This window comes from Vipera berus (assembly GCF_964194415.1).
Source record: "Vipera berus genome assembly, chromosome: 2".
Taxonomy (NCBI): Eukaryota; Metazoa; Chordata; class Lepidosauria; order Squamata; family Viperidae; genus Vipera; species Vipera berus.
The window spans coordinates 73,542,399-73,559,091 of NC_138203.1; the positions used below are offsets into that span (position 1 = coordinate 73,542,399).

The window sequence follows — 16,693 nt, forward strand, 5'->3', positions numbered from 1 at the left end:
TAGGCAGCACACAAAACCATGCACTCTCAGGTCTGTGGAAAAACCTTTCTCCACGGAACTAGTCCCTGGTGCCCAAAAGGTTGGAGACCCCTGTCCTAGGGCTTTTCAATGAGGCTATCTTGCTTGTGACCTTCCATACCTTTGGGTCCAATCAATGCTTACACTTAAATAAGAAACAAGGCCATGACACTGGGCATTTCTGCTTGTTTTTAACATACCTTCTCAAACCACATTTTCTCATTAAACAAGAGAGGGAACACCGGAGGAAGGCAATCGGTCTCCTTGCACTGACCGAGAATACAAACAGTGAGATAAACATCGTTCTTCTCTGTCAAATACACACCAGGGCAAGATACCTTGGATGAAAAAGAGAAGAGATTACAATCACCATGAGGTGGTCAGAGTACTCAGTGTAAAATATCAGGTAGTCCTTGACTTACAACCGTTCATTTAGTGACCGTTCAAAGTTACAACAGCACTGAAAAAAGAGACTTATGACCGTTTTTCACACTTACGATTGCAGCGTTCCCATGATCAAGTGATCAAAATTCAGATGCTTGGCAACCGGCTCTTATTTACAATGGTTGTTGTGTCCCAGGGTCCATGTGATCCCCTTTTATGACTTTCTGACCAGCAAAGTCAATGGGGAAGCCAGATTCACTTAACAACTGGATTACTAACTTATCAACTGCAGTGATTCACTTAACAACTGAGGCATGAAAGGTCATAAAATGGGGCAAAATTCACTTAACAAATGCTCACTTAACAACTGAAATTTGGGGCTCAGTTGTGGTTGTAAGTTGAGGACTACCTGTGAATGGGATACATTACCTATTTACTACATATAGCAGGGGTCTTCAAACTCGGCCCTTTTATGACTCATGGACTTCAACTCCCAGAATTCCTCTGGGAGTTGAAGTTCATGAGTCATAAAAGGGCCGAGTTTGAAGACCCCTGACATATAGCATTATCTAATTGCTACACATTCTACCATTTGCAAAATTATGAATAATTGCAAAGTAACGCAGACATGGGATTGATTCGATGTTTTCTTGGAAGTATTTGCCATGGTAGAGAAAGAAGATCTGTCAGATAAAATAGGTGGGAAACCATCCCATACTTTGCATGACTTGCTGTGACCTGGCATAGGAAGTGTTACACATGGCTGCAGAATACTGCATGGATGTAATGTTAGACTGGCTGAGGATGACAGATGTTCTACCTTCCTGAGTCATAGTATTCCATTTGCAAGTGATTGTTGTGCTTCTCTTTAGAGTGCTTTTAACAGTTAGACATAAGGGGGGAGGGGAGTAAACATAGAGTTAGGGTTTTAAATGTTTAATCCTAAAAATAAATCTGAGGATTAGCATTGGACACAGTGGTGCTTTAAAATGGATGTTAAAGTTAGGGCAGAGTTCTGGGGCAATGCTTCGGGGAAAAACTAAAGCTGAGGTTAAGGTTAGGGCTAGGTTTCCTTAAAATCTGTGATAAAAATGAGTGTGAGAATAGAACATGAATATTTATGCAAAGTGCTATCCTTTGGTTGATATTAGGAGGAAAATAAGAGTTATGAAGCAATACTTTAAGTACATATTATTTATATACCTAAGGATAAGGATATGGCTAGGTTTAGGGTTCCTTGAACTAAGAGAAGGTAGTGATGGTTAGGTTAGAGTTGAGCTTCTATTCACCCAAATGTGAACCACAGTAATCATTTATAGCTGCAAATTATACAGGAGATTCCCTTTAAGAATAAAAAATACTCCCCAGTTGTATTTATTTATTTATTAAACAAACTTATATGGCTGTGTGACTCTGGGCAGCTTTAAAAAAAAGAGTTAAAATATTTTTAAAAGCCTATTATAGTTTAATGGATTTTAAGTTTAAGAAAATTGAATACATACAAAGGTTTTGCCTATGCATTGACCTATTATTCACCTTAACAAAAATCTAAGACACAATCCATAAAATTGCAGTGCATCCTAGTTTGGGTTAAGATTCCTTAAAACTGAATTAAACTTTAGTATGAGAGCTGTGATTAGAATGCATCCTTATGGGAAGTGGCGATTATTGATATTGATTATTGATTAACATTAGTATTAACATTAACAGTAATAAAATATTACCAATATTTATTAATAGTAGTAAATTAAATTCAATGTAGATAAAAGTAAGGTCCTACCCTTAGGCAAGAAAAACTAACTGTACGTACAGACCAGGTCAAACCTGGCTCAATGCCAGTAACTGTAAGAGGGATCTTGGAGTCCAATCACTCAAATATGATTGAGCGGCGGCAGCCAAAAAAGCAAATGCAATCATAGGCTGCATTAATAGAGGGATAGAATCAAGATCACATGAGGTATTAATACTGTTTTACAAAGCCTTAGTATGGCCACGCTTGGAATACTGCATCCAGTTTTGATTACCATAATATAAAAAAGATGTTGAGACTCTAGAAAGAATGCAGAGAAAAGCAACAAAGATGATTAAGGGGCTGGAAACTAAAACATTTGAAGAATGATTACAGGAATTGGGTATGTCTAGTCTAGTGAAAAGAAGGACTAGAGGAGATATGATAGCAGTGATCCAGTATTTCAGTGGTTGCCACAAAGATGAGGGGGGCAAACTATTTACCAAAGCACCTGAAGGCAAGATAAGAAATAATGGATGGAAACTAATCAAGGAGAGAAGCAACCTAGAACTAAGGAGAAATTTCCTAACGGTGAGAACAATCAACCAGTGGAAGGGCTTGCCTTCAGAAGTTGTAGGTGCCCCATCACCAGAGGCTTTCAAGAAAAGACTGGACAGCCATTTGTCTAAAATGGTATAGACTCTGCTGCTCGAACAGGGGGTTGGACTAGATGGCCTCTGGGGTCCCTTCCAACTCTCTTATTCTACGTTTTATTACATTGGGAATTGCCTGCTGGAATAAGGGTTAATATGAATATTTGAATTGGCTTTAAGATGAAATTACAGTAGAGGTTAGGACTGGTTGAGACCTAGCTCAAATTTTGCATTAAGCTTTAGAATGCCGTCTTACGCTTCATGCTAAGTTTATGTATATCCAGGGCATTTTTTTGTCATAGAACACACTGGAACGGAGTTCCAGCACCTTTTTTCAACAGATTTGTGCCTGGTAACATTAATAGTATTAATGTACCTTGAACAAAATCCTAGTCTTTTAGATACACTAAAAACTGAAGGTTTTTTTTTTCCAACTACAAAGGTAAACCTTGTAGGGTAGGCAAGGTGGGTTGTACGACCTGTGTGAGTTCCAGCACTTTTATTTTTTACAAAAAAAGCACTGTGTATATCTTCCCCCTAAGAATGATCCTTTCCCTTCACTTTGGAGTGAATATGTTTTTATGTATGGGTTAAGGTTAGAGTTGAGATGAATTTAGGGTCAAGGATTGCAGACAGTATATGCTAATAATAAGTATCAGGGTTAGTGTTGTAGAGAGTTTTAATGCATAGAGTTCATTTAAACTGATATAGTTGAGTGCTGCAACAATCCTTTGGGAAAATAATCTGATGGCCAAAAGTTGAAGTTAAGTTTCCTTGCAAGACGGTTAGCATCAGGATGCAATTTTAGAAATACCGATGGTTTTTGGTTAATTTATCAAGTAAGATTTATAAGTGGGGCAATGTTTGACAGAATATTTTTCTTTCAGAGACTGAGGTTAGGGTTAAAATTTCAACACTATCAACCTAGGTCAGGAGCAGCTCATTTTAGCACTGCATATTCGAATGAAATAATAGTGTTGCAAAAATGCATTGGGGTGGGCGTAAAGTGACAGCAGAAGCTGGATTACAGAGATCAGCACTTGCCAAATTTCTCCCATTATTCCCTTCAGGATTGAGCCGTGATTTTTCACCGTTGCAACTTCACTCCCGTTTTGCAGAACAGCGTGGCAACTAACAACATGGACTTTTCTTGTATCAACTGTGCCCCCCCCCCAGCCGTCCTCCACCCGCCGCCAACCTCCCGCGAACCACCGAAAGTAGAAAAAAAGGCACATTTTCCCAGTCCATCATGGGGCTGCAAACATTTCCCGCTCCAGCTACCTTTGCAAGCTTCCCCCTTGCTGGCTTCGAGCCCCTCTCACCGCATGGATCTGCAGCTCCACCACTACTTTCAGCGGCATCCCCACCAGCTGTCTCTCCGCCCGAGGGCTCGGCGCGGAAAACGGGGGCTCGGCCACGACGCCTGTCCCGCGGAGGGGTGGATGGGAAAGCGTCCCGTCACCTTGGAGACGCCAACGTTCCAACAGTCCCGGCGAGGCGGAGGGGAGGGGCGGGGCCTCGGGGAGGCTTCAAGGCGGAGCGGCCGGGTCGCCTTCGCAACTTTTCAGACGTGCGGAGGATGCCCGGTCGCGTTAGGGCAGGGGTCTTCAAACTTGGCCCTTTTATGACTTGTGGACTTCAACTCCCAGAATTCCTCAGCCAGCGTACGCTGGCTGAGGAATTCTGGGAGTTGAAGTCCACAAGTCATAAAAGGGCCAAGTTTGAAGACCCCTGCGTTAGGGGATGCAACTTCTGTTGGGCAAAGACTCGCGTTTCGCGGCTGATCTCTCTTGCGCGCCGAGCTTCTCCTCGCCCAGCCTTGGGGAAAAGGGGGTCGGTCAGCCCCGATCGAGCCCTTTGTAGCTGTGGAGCAGGCTTCCAATATTGGCAGTTCAGGGAATTTCAAGGCAGCTCTTAACGTGCAGGGTCCAAGCTGTGAAAGTTACTGGAGTTAAATGGCCTGTCTGTCGCTTCACAATTTGGTCCGATCCAGACTCCAGATGTTTGAAAAACGAACCGAGAGCTTTCCTTGTCTCTTGTTTTTTTCTTGCTTGCTTTCCCCTCCCACCCTCTCTCTCTCGCTCTCTCCTCTCCCTCTCTCTGGGGAGTGGATGTATTTCTTCCAAAAAGAAAAGAAAAAATGGAGCATCATCCAGGCTCCCCAACCGGGGGGAGGCCTTTAAACTTGTCGGCTCAACTGCTGGTTGGGGTTGGTGGGGAGCTCAGCCCATCTGGAAAACAGCAACGCAAATACCTGAAAGACCGATAGATGATGCGCCGTACATGTTTGCGTATTTTTTGCAGCAAAAAAAAATAGCAATCCCGTGCAGTGACTTTAAAAAAAAACCCAAAAAAACCAAACTCCGTGGATCTTATGTGCGAACGAAGGGATCGCCTGTATAAGTTGTTATATTTTTAAGTGAGATAAATCTTATTATTTTACGCCAAGAAATGACTGCCAGCGGGTCCGCTGGAGCCGCGCACGGAGTAGCCAGGGCCCCATTCACAAATTACTGAAGCGCGCGCCTTTGTGGCGCGCTCTCACGGTCTCCTAGCAACGAACTCCCCGCCCGTCAATGCCGAGATCGTCACGCGATAGAATCAGACGGGGGAGGCAGCGCGGTGAAATCATAAATAGGGGACGCTTTGTTGTTGCCGGAAATGACTTGCACTCTCGCTTCCGGTGGGGTCCGCAACGGTTTCGGGTAGCGGCGCAAGCCAAGAGGCGGAGGAGGTCCTCGCCTTTGGGTGGGATTCGGCGAGAGAATGGAGCTTTGGCCTCCGCGTTCTCGTGAGGTACCTTCGGGTCGGGTTGAAGACCTTTCTCAGCCAAATGCCCAGGTACGGCCAGTTTCTGCGTAGCGCCCGCCGGTGGAACATTATATCTCTCTCAGCCTGGGCATTCTGCTCTGGCGACTGCCCTAACCTTTTTTCCTTTAACCCTCCTTTCCTCCCTCATCCCTCCCCTCGTCCCTCCCTCCTTTCCTTTCTTTTCTCCTTTCCTCCCTCCCTCCTTCCTTTCTCCCTTCCTCCCCTCCCTCCCTCCTTTCCTTTCTCCCTCCCTCTGTCCCTCCCCCTCATCCCTTCCTCCCTCCTTCCTTTCCTTTCTCCCTCCCCTCCCTCCTTCCTTTCCTTTCTCCCTTCCTCCCCTCCCTCCCTCCTTTCCTTTCTCCCTCCCTCTGTCCCTCCCCCTCATCCCTTCCTCCTTCCTTTCCTTTCTCCCTCCCCTCCCTCCTTCCTTTCCTTTCTCCCTTCCTCCCCTCCCTCCTTTCCTTTCTCCCTCCCTCTGTCCCTCCCCCTCATCCCTTCCTCCCTCCTTCCTTTCCTTTCTCCCTCCCCTCCCTCCTTCCTTTCCTTTCTCCCTCCCTCCCCTCCCTCCCTCCTTTCCTTTCTCCCTCTGTCCCTCCCCCTCATCCCTTCCTCCCTCCTTTCCTTTCTCCCTCCCCTCCCTCCTTCCTTTCTTTTCTCCCTCCCTCCCCTCCCTCCCTCCTTTCCTTTCTCCCTCCCTCTGTCCCTCCCCCTCATCCCTTCCTCCCTCCTTCCTTTCTTTTCTCCCTTCCCCTCTCCTTCGTTTCTCTCTCCCTTCTTTCCTCCCTTCCTCCTAATCTCAGGCATTTTATTGACCTATTATCATTAATGGACTTGGCAATTTAAAAAAACACCTTTTTAAGGGATTGAAATTATTAGCTCAATCTCCGTCGCTCAAAGAAAACTCATATGTTTTGCATGGCTATTATATAAATACCTGTATTAATTTTACTATAATCTGTTGAAATAAATGCCCCTGAAAAGAATCGTGTCACCCAGTTCTGTTCCTGTTTGGCTACCCCACTCATGTAGGCAGCAATGGCTACATTTAGTAAGTATCATGCAAACTGTCCTTATGCAGGTAGTCCTCAACGTATGACCACAATTGAACCCCAAATTTATTTTGCTAAGTGAGACATTTGTTGAGTGAATTTTGCCCCATTTTATGACCATTTTTGCCACAGTTGTTAAGTGTAGTTGTTAAGTTAGTAACATGGTTGTTAAGTGAATCTGGCTTCCCCATTGGCTTTGCTTGTGAGAAGGTCGTGAAAGCTGACCCCAGGACACTGCAACCATCATAAGTATGAACTAGTTGCTGAGCATTTGTATTTTGATCATGTGATCATGGGGATGCTGCAACGGTTGTAAGTATGGAAAATGGTCATAAGTCACTTTTTTCAGTGCCATTGTAACTTTGAATAGTTAATAAATCAACTGTTGTAAGTTGAGGACTACCTGTATGTATTTGTGCTGGATCTGTGCTCAGATAAGTGAAAATTTGCTTCTAGAGCAGGGGTGTCAAACTGCCGCCCCACAGGCCAGACGCGACATCTGGAAGCTGCGTCCACCCCATTGCCGGCAATGGCAAAACTCCCAATATGTTGCGCGATGTCACGTGACGTTGCAAGTTTGACATATCTGTTCTAGAGGCTATAATCTAATTTTCACAGATAGAAGGTAGTCCTGCTGAACTTAGTTGTACGTAGAGAAGTCCATAATTGTGATTCAAGGGTTTTTCCTACTACTGCATTTAAGTGTTAGCCGTCTCTCTTGAATTGGCAATTTAAGCTTATCTCACTCATGGGCTAGGAACTAATTTTTATGTCTTTATCTATCTTGTACTTAGAAACAGTGCAAGTATATGTATTAAAACGAGATAAAATATGAAGTCCTTGATTTTATATATATATTTTTAAGAACATTGCTGTAATTCCATTCTGTGAACAAAGATAACCCTGTGTTGAATGAGTTCAATTTGTCAGAATGATTTAAAGAGACCAAGTAAATTTCGTTGACTATCATTCTACAAGTTCAAGAATATTTATTATATTGACTAGTACAAGGCTCTTGGGTGATTTTTAATTGTGTGATAAAATAATGAAAATGTAACATGATATTATTAGTATATGTGTGTAGCAATTAAGTACATATAGTGAGACATTCAGATTCACTACTGAAGTTATAATAATAATCTGATCATTGTGAGTGTGTGTATATTCTCTTTCTTACACATACATAAACACACGCATACAGAATGGCCAGAGATAGGATTGATTGAAGTATGTCTGTATATTTTACTGAATCTCACCCATTCATACCGCGTAACTGTTTCACATGCAATTTCTTAAGAAATCTTAAGAATTAGTTCATTTAACCCCAAGTTTCATGTAATTCTGCCTGTCTAATTTCCAAATAATAATGGAGACATTAATTTGCAGACATATAATGATGGAATCGAACTGGCTTGCCAACAGCAAAAAGAATTTGTAAAGAGTTCTGTGGAATGCAAATGGAATTTAGCAGAAGCCCAGCAAAAACTTGGAAGTTTAGCATTACACAATTCAGAATCCCTGGACCAAGAACATGCCAAAGCACAAACAGAAATTGATGAATTGAGATGGAGAGAAGAAGAATGGCGGCGGAAGGAGGAAGTATTAAGACAGAAAGAGAGACAGAATTTATGGAATATGGATTTTGTTAGCAAAGAGGTATTTAACAAGGTATAGAATAATCCAGATTGTATAAAAATTTCTGCATTCAGGTTTTCTTTGTGTCTTGAGTTTCTGAAGTAACAACTTCGTGTATACCTAAACTTCATAGAATTGGGCCATTAAAGTTTATTTCTTCTGAATCCTATAAGTAATTTTGTAGAGCACTACTATTCTAATTGAGGTCTGAAGCAAAAAAAAATCAAGCAAGATACATAAGAGGAATGTATAAATTACAGTGGATAATATGTTTTATTTCTGTTGGCATTAGCAAGCGAAGGTATTTAAAATTAGGCTTGCTTCCACAGTAGGATTCTTTAATATTGCTTTATTGCAATCAACCAGAATGCCTTCCTAGTAGCCACAAGTTATACTGGATCTTCTCTCCAACTCTGCAGAAAAAAAAGAGTGAGAAGAATACATTCTATTGAGGCATTATGGAAAAAGCTTGATTCCAAATCAGCAAGCTATATGAGTTCTTGGAAACCAAAATTTTACTTTTCTTCACTTCCTGCTTTGAGACTATTGTCAGCAGTATTGCACAGTTGGTCTAGCTGGAATGAGAAAATGGGGTATTAAGAACAATTAAAAAATGGCACAGTCTAAGAGACTAAGAAGTTTATTTAAAGGGCCATGAAGAAATTATTAGTTTTCAGTACACACTAAATAAGCTAGTATTGCATTTACATTAAACATTTAAATACGCTCTATAGTTTAGGACACTGGAAATTATGATGTGGAATCAGAGATTAGTAGAAAAAAATATAAAACCCAAGTGAATGAAAGATTCATTTCAGATTCAGACTGCTGCATAATCATAATTAGAGTAGCTTCACTAATCTAAAATAACTCCTGACTTTAGGGAGCCCAAGTATATTTTAATTAATATAAATCAAATGGATGTACCTAATACAAAATAATCTTGAGGACTATTTGAGATAATTAAGCAATGATTAATTAATGTCATGTAACATTTTAGTACATCATATATTTTGCTTGCCAGAGTTTCATTAATCAAAAGAAACGAAAAGAAACTGAGGATGATGCATCTAAATCGTTTATGCAGAAACATGAGGAGAAAATTAGACATTTTGGTAAGTTTTTTCCTTATGAATCATTTCGTGACCTACATGTACTATAATAATGTATTTCTGTTTTAACAAGCAAAATATTTTGCCTAAAATCCATAGTAGGGTCCTTGAGATGCATTGTTTCTGAAATAACTGAACTAAACAAAGCAATAATCTCTTATTAATATGGGATGGGTAGCAGTAACAAAATGCCTAATTTGTTCCTGTCCAGCAGAAATGGGACTCAGTTATAACCAAGTATTTTTTCAGTTTTAGGACAACTATTGCATCTCTTTTTTTTTCAGGAATGTTGAGCAGATGGTTTGATAGTCAGAGATTTCTCTCTGATCATCCATACCTTGTCTGTGAAGAAACAGCAAAATATCTTCTTTTATGGTGTTTTCATCTAGAAGCAGAACAGGTATAATTTCAGTGTTTCTATGTTGTAATTGGAACAAAGCTTTTTTTTCCCCCTATTTACCCTAAATTGCATTGAGGTTGTCCATATTGGGAAATTTACTAATTTCAGTGTCATATTTTCTTCTGGACTTAAATATTTTAACTTCCTAATATAGTGCAAAGTTGTATTGTTTCATTTTAGCAATGGGATTTAGATATTTTGCAGAGACTTATCACATGTTTAAGATGATTTCTTATTTGCTGCCTGAATCCTCATAAAATCCGTAGTTATACGAAGGTCAAATTCTGAAATCATTTATTTAATAGTAGGTATAATGCATCATTACATAATGTCTACATAAATAATTAATTTGTGGATGGATAATGCAATTAGTTTTTAAACCTAAATCTCAAAATCATTTATTCTATGTAACATTGCTATATTGATATTTAACCACAGATTTGTACATTTTGAAAGGTAGTGTTTGGTTTACATTAATAATTGGCCATTATTACAACAATCATCCAAAAGCTTTGAATGGCCCTTTTTATTAAGCATCAGCCTTGAACCATTTTTTATTCTGAACTACAAACTAATGACTGCAGTCATAATACTGTAACTATTATCTAATGTGTTTTCAGAATCAGACTGATTGAGCTATTTTTGTACAGCAACTCATTTGGAAATACTGACTTACCTATACTATTACATTTACATATGGGTCTTGTGGTTATAGCAGGTCTTTCGGTAAACATACTGTTAGCTATTACTGTATTGACATTTTCAAGTAGGAATCCTGTATTTCACATCACATCAACTTGGCAGTTAACTAATATGTTTTGACTATCAAAGGAAGTTTTCTAGTGCATAACTTAGTTTTGCTTCAATTAATATGGGCTTCATTGCATTTTGAATTGTGGTACAGGTAGTCCTCAAACTTACACCTTTTCTTAGTGATTAAAGTTATAAAGCTGCTGAAAATAATTACAGTTGGTCCTTACACAAGCATTTCAGCATCCCAATGGTCACATGATCAGAATTTAGGTGCTTGATGACCAGTATGTGTTTACAATGGTTGCTTTGTCCCAGATTCACAAAATCACCATTTGTGATCTTCTGACAAGCAAAGTTAATAGGTGAAGCTCAAAGGCTTCACCTAATGACCACATTGATTTGTTTTAACAACCGTGGTAAAAAAAAAGGTCATAAAATCAGGCATGCCCTACTGAGTGACCATTCACTGAATCGCAAATGTTCGTCTCCCAGTGTAGACCTGTGTTTGAGGACTACTTGTACGCTGATTGTTTCTTACAGATAATTTGGATTATCTTTTTATAGAAAGGAGCTCTAATGGAACAAGTAGCTCATCAAGCGGTAGTGATGCAGTTCATCATAGAAATGGCCAAGAGCTGTAATGTGGATCCCCGAGGATGTTTTCGCCTATTTTTCCAAAGAGCTAAGGTGAGGAGGGGGGTTTTCTGTTCAACATAGAGGAGGTGAGGGGGAGCTATTCTATAAAGTGTTTAGGGACCCACTTCGAAGCCTAGCCAGACTTTCTCCTTGGTTGTTAGATGCTAAAATGCCTTCTCAAAAGAATAGTTTGGTGATTATTGCTATTACTGTTTTTGTTGTCATTATTTCAGTCAGTGGCCACTTATCTTAAAAACAGTAACTCTGGGTGGCTAATAAGATAAAATAAAAACCAATTAAAAACACAATTATACAAAATAAGCATAGTGGCAACCAAGCACAGCACTTCCTAGGTTCTATCAGATATCATTTCTTTATAGATGAAATCCAAATCATGCCTCTTCTGTTGGACATTATATTTTTGTCCATCTTCTTCGTTCCATTAAAAACTGTTCTCACCAAATCATGGATGTTGTTAACTCATAGGGTTTTGTTGTATTGCTTTTGTTTCTCTTAGTGTGGTAACAATCTTCAACAAATACCTGTTTGAGAGTAAGCTGTTTTAAAGGGCATTATAATGCAGAGTCATTAATAAGAATGATGGATTCTACATAATGACACACAAGTAAATTTATATATGTAAATGGACTTTAAATTCTCCATGTCTGTTTTCACTTCCTCAAGCACAATCCAAATCTATTCTAAAGATTCTTCATCTTCTGATATAGGGGCCCATTTTTATACTGTTTTGTGTTTAACAGATTAAGTATATATAGGATTATTTCCTAAATAATATACAAAAATATGAATGCTATTTTCATATAATATGAATCACACAGTGACAAAAACATGAGTGTCCATCCATCCTGTTAAAAAGGTTATAAGGAGTGGGGGGAATTGCTTTGTGTGCAGCCCTTTTACTCTTTATGGATGGTCAGATTGGATGTATTCCCCACTAAGAATATTCCTTGGAAACATAACTTTAAAATGGCTGTATAAACCTCTGTAACAGGTCTTCTGACACTTCAGGAAGTTTACAATTCAATTACTAGCGCTTACTCAAATTAGCAGTAATTTTATAATTGTAGATTAGCTCATTTTTATTTCAGTGCATGTGAGTAAAATGCCAGAAGACTTTTGATAGCTCTAGGGCAGGGGTCAGCAACCTGAAACAGTGAAAGAGCCACTCGGAACCGGTTCCCTCACAAAAGGAAAAACTGGGAGCCGCAAAAAAATGTGTGTACATGCGTGCATGCACAGAGCAGGGTTTGACTGAAGAGTGGAGCCAAGGCGAGATATGCCCCTACCCTGCATATTTGAATTGATTGGTTGAACCTTTTTAGTCCCACTTTTTTTTTTAACTGCACATGGCAGAGGACTGGGAGCCAGAGGAGACGGCTGAAAGAGCCGCATGTGGCTCCGGAGCCGCGGGTTGCAGACCTGTGCTCTAGGGTATATTCTGCCATTTTGAGTATACGCTTTTAGTTTAGTCTATTTTTGGGCTGAGCATAACATAGGAAACTGATATCTGAAAATAGTTATCTGCTGATGGCCTTGCACATGGAGGATTATGAAAAGAAATTTATTTTATCATATTTACATAGCTGCCCATCTCACAGAAAAGTGACTCTAAAAGGTGCTGCCTAATAAAAATCAGTTGTAAAATCAAAATATTAAATATATTTAAAAAGCCATAAAGCAACATTATTAATAAGATATTAAAAGTTGATGTTAAAAACAATGCACCCATTTCAATAACTGGCCATTTCTCTGAGATTCTCAAGCTTGCTGACACAGTCATTTTTTGTGGGACTTCCGGTAAGATATCAAGGATGGGGCCAATATCACGTGCGGGGAGGAGGATAATGCTCCACAGGGAAGGTGCTGTGGCAGAAAAGTCCTGGCTCCTGGGTCCCACTAGATCAGGGGTGTCAAGAAGTCTTCATGGGGGCTGGTTGCATCATACGGAGGCCTTGCTCACCCCAGCTCCAACAATGCAAAAAAAGTCAAGATACATCGCGACACGTCAATGTGACATGGCGAGTTTGACACCCGTGCACTAGATGAAACTGTTTTGCAAGGCAGGACTCACAGTATACCTTTTCTGCCAGACCTGATGGGACAGACAAATGTGATGAGGTGGAGGTGATCCCTCAGCCCTGCCCCAGGCCATGAAGGGCTTAACAAGTCAAAACCAGCACCTTGAACTGGATCCATGTGGCAGCATATGCAGCTTGTGGAGCTCAGGTGTAATGTGTGTCATGCCAATGCATTTTGCAGGTACCTCCTTAAGGGGCAGAGGAATAACACAATAACGAGTTGGAAGGAACCTTGGAGGTCTTCTAGTGCAACCCCCTGCTGAAGCAGGAAACCCCTATATCATTTCAGACAAGTGGTTGTATTTCAGACAAATGGTTGTGTACAAGGAAGAACCCCCTTGAAAAATTCTCCCCGCTAGAACCCATCCACACCACAACTTCCTGGTAGCTTTAGTTAGCCAAGAGGACATGGCTCTAAAGAGCAGTTGGGCAAGCTCACTGTCATAAGGACTGTATCTACTTCCTTGGGTCCAACATTTCAAACTCTTCCCAGATAATACAGCATTCTAATTCCAAGCTGGGTCTTGCTATAACTAGCAAGTAAAACACAGAAATCCATATAATAAACCCATACAGTTTTTTTGCAATATACAATGGAGACATTAAAGAGAAAAGTTAAAAGAAAAATATTGAGAGAGGTTAATTCTATCTATTATAGCTAAGCACAGTTCAGTATTTTAAGATATTTATGACAAAGATTCTACATAGTTTGCAAGTCTAATGTATATCCTAAGATTGAGAAAGAAAGGAGTCATTGTATATATGTTGGGTTTTTTCGTGTGGCAATTTATTCCATGACATCCTCCAGAATTGCTGTGTTGATGAGAATTATGAGCACTGTAATATAATTGATATGGAGGGGAAGAAGAATGCTCATGTTATAAACTACATTGTCTGAATAACTTTCATGAGGATTTGAACATCTGTCACTGTGATTATCCTCCATTATGATTAAGCCAAAGTAAAAAAAAAACTACACAGAACAAAAAGTACAGAAATGTGAAAATCTACACTTATCTGAATGATATAGATTCCATGGTTAGACTCCAGTCTGCTTGGCTGCAATGTCTTATTTTGTAGCACAAAATATTGAAAGTTAAATTGTAGGGTGATTGAATTGCTTTTGTGTTTGTTTGTTTGTTTGACAGACAGGGGATGAAGGCTATTTGGAAGCTTTTAAAAATGAACTGGAAGCATTCAAATCAAGAGTGAGGATTTGTTCACAATCTCAGAATTGTCAAGCTATGCCTGTTCAGAATCCTTTATTTCACAATGATCTGAATTGTATAGGTGGACTTGCACCTCAGGTAGCTTTTGTTTAATTGTGTTTATTATTGGTGTGTCAAGAAAAAAAAACCTTTACTTCCCATCTTCTTCGTATTACTTCCCTATATTCCTTCTCATAGACCATGGTAGAAAGCTAAGACTTGTTTGAATGTTAAGTAATTAATATATATCATTTCACCAAGTAGTTTGAATGAAAATAAACAAAAGCTAATGTTTACACTTATTTATTTATTTATTACAAAACCATCCTGCCTTGGCGTCCAGGATCTTTCTATCTCTGGTCTCCCTGTTGAAGTATTTTCCACTATTTTTTTAAGTGTGGCTTCTGGCTACTACAAAGTTGCTTATTATAGTAAGAAGCCAACCATTCTAACTGTTACAGCGAACTGGGCATTTTTTTCCAGTTAGTTCCATTCATTGGATGGTTCATTTAAGCCAGGCGTGTCAAACTGCCGGCCCACAGGCCGAACGCATCACAACAAAACCGCACCCACCCCATTGCCGGCAATGGGGAAAAAGTTCCGATACGTCGCGCAACGTCACATGACGTCACCAGTTTGACACCCCTGATTTAAGCTACAGCTCTTCAACTGCCTTCTTCACTTGTGTGTGTGCTTCATCAGCTAACGTGCCTGATTATTGAACATGACTATTTCCAGAACAGGTTGTGGCGGAATTCCTCACATAATGTATGTCTAGTGCGTGCCATTGTAATCTCTGCTCTGACTCTCTGCATTCCCAGACAGTTTCTTGGGGTGTCATATCAGTTCCTGTTACATAATCAGTTCCGGTCCTAAAATAATTGTTTTATTTTTTTAAAAGAGCAGTTACCTCCTTAGCAGTAATACATGAAGGAAATTCACACTTGATTCACAAAGTCAAGGAAGCACTTTGTGGGACGTAGCCCAACCTTTGGATATATTTTCCCTTAAGAACAACTAAAGGGAGCAGGAGAATGATGCTGTGATTGCCCTCTCTTTCTGAGATTTTTATTTATTCCTCCTTTTCCAGTTTGTTTTTGCAAAAGGCTGTAATACTGAACACACGGGTAGAACCCTTCAGAAGCTTAAAGTGTTATTTTCATTCATTGCCTGCTGGCTTTGGGTGGGAAATCGCAGGAAGGAATTTGGGTAGCATAATCTCGGTCTGTGTGTGTGTTCCATTGCATGTGGAAATTAGCTTATCTACCTTTAGTCCAGTTGAGTTTGAGATGTGATGACAATGAATCTTGAGTGAAGTGTTCACGTGTTCCACCCTTGGTGTACAAAATACAAAGCTGCAGCAACATAAAGCAAAGATTCAAATTAAATGTTTTTCAGAAATTGATTTCTGACATGTCTATGCTCTTTGTTGCAGAATGCAGAATCGCTTCAAGGCTGCAGTTTGCAGGGTTTAGTGGTACACAGAGAGGAAGAAGAACCTAAAATGATGGATACAGTATAGTACTCTTAAGACTGAAGCCAAGTATACTTCTTTCCAAGAGAAGAAGACGGCAATTTTCTTAAGACTTCTTTTTATGGGTACTGCACTTTATTTTGATGGAGGGGTGGGTGGGATTGTTTTGTTTTGAGCTTTTGGAGAGAGAGTAAGGCAGAAACATGCATCATTTTCTTTGGGGGGGAAAATGTGCTGCTATCTTTCTTCCTATGTTTCTTACTTTTAAGAAAGGGATGTTCTTGTAATTTGCCGAATGTGAAATTACATTTTCTGCTACTGCTAAAAATCTTGCCTTTGAATTTTAGAAATCAAAGTATGAGAAATCTGCACAGTTGCAATGTTTACAATTGATTCCTTCAGGAATCTGCTTTAATCTTATTAGACACTACCCAAGAGTTGCTGTGGATACTAAAGATCATTGTAATGTGTTCTGTTGCTTGCATACTAGGCATTCAAATCTGATTTTATCACAGATAGCAATAAATCTATGATTGCTCTCAGTGTTGCGCCTCTGGATGGCTCTCACAAAAGCACAAGCCATCTATACTCCTGGCTTTTACTGTTTCTGTATTTTATTTTGATTCATACATATCTTGATATGTAAGCAACCGTAATGGAGTTATAACCAGTATTTCTGCAGATAGATCCACATATGTCACAGAAAGTTTAACTTTTCTTAAATGAGAACAA

The 16,693-nt window shown here is 39.8% G+C and overlaps 2 protein-coding genes across 5 annotated transcripts in view; one reads left to right on the plus strand and one right to left on the minus strand.

Annotated features, from left to right (window-relative positions):
* Nucleotides 1–4,276, minus strand: part of SPATA6L (spermatogenesis associated 6 like) — a 37,035-nt gene extending 32,759 nt beyond the window's left edge. Inside the window, exons 1-2 of one of the 2 annotated variants that reach the window (XM_081315587.1) lie at nt 4,066–4,276; nt 219–356 (exon numbers count right to left, since the gene is read on the minus strand). In XM_081315587.1, coding sequence (XP_081171713.1) covers nt 219–233 — 15 coding nt within the window. In that variant the 5' untranslated portion in view covers nt 234–356; nt 4,066–4,276. The remainder of the gene's footprint in view (nt 1–218; nt 357–4,065) is intronic. The other variant, XM_081315586.1, reaches the window with a different exon arrangement.
* Nucleotides 4,277–5,405: 1,129 nt separating this feature from the next.
* On the plus strand, nt 5,406–16,125 carry CDC37L1 (cell division cycle 37 like 1, HSP90 cochaperone). 3 transcript variants are annotated; one of them, XM_081317279.1, is made up of 7 exons: nt 5,406–5,625; nt 8,031–8,312; nt 9,304–9,394; nt 9,676–9,791; nt 11,109–11,231; nt 14,428–14,586; nt 15,923–16,125. In XM_081317279.1, exons 1-7 carry the CDS (start codon nt 5,551–5,553, stop codon nt 16,007–16,009), a joined length of 933 nt encoding a protein of 310 aa, XP_081173405.1. In that variant the 5' UTR covers nt 5,406–5,550; the 3' UTR covers nt 16,010–16,125. The 3 variants fall into 3 exon arrangements, with proteins under 3 accessions (XP_081173405.1, XP_081173406.1, XP_081173407.1); XM_081317280.1 differs by having other exon boundaries at nt 8,031–8,300; XM_081317281.1 differs by lacking the exon at nt 14,428–14,586 and having other exon boundaries at nt 15,923–16,100.
* The last annotated feature ends 568 nt before the right edge of the window (nt 16,126–16,693 follow it).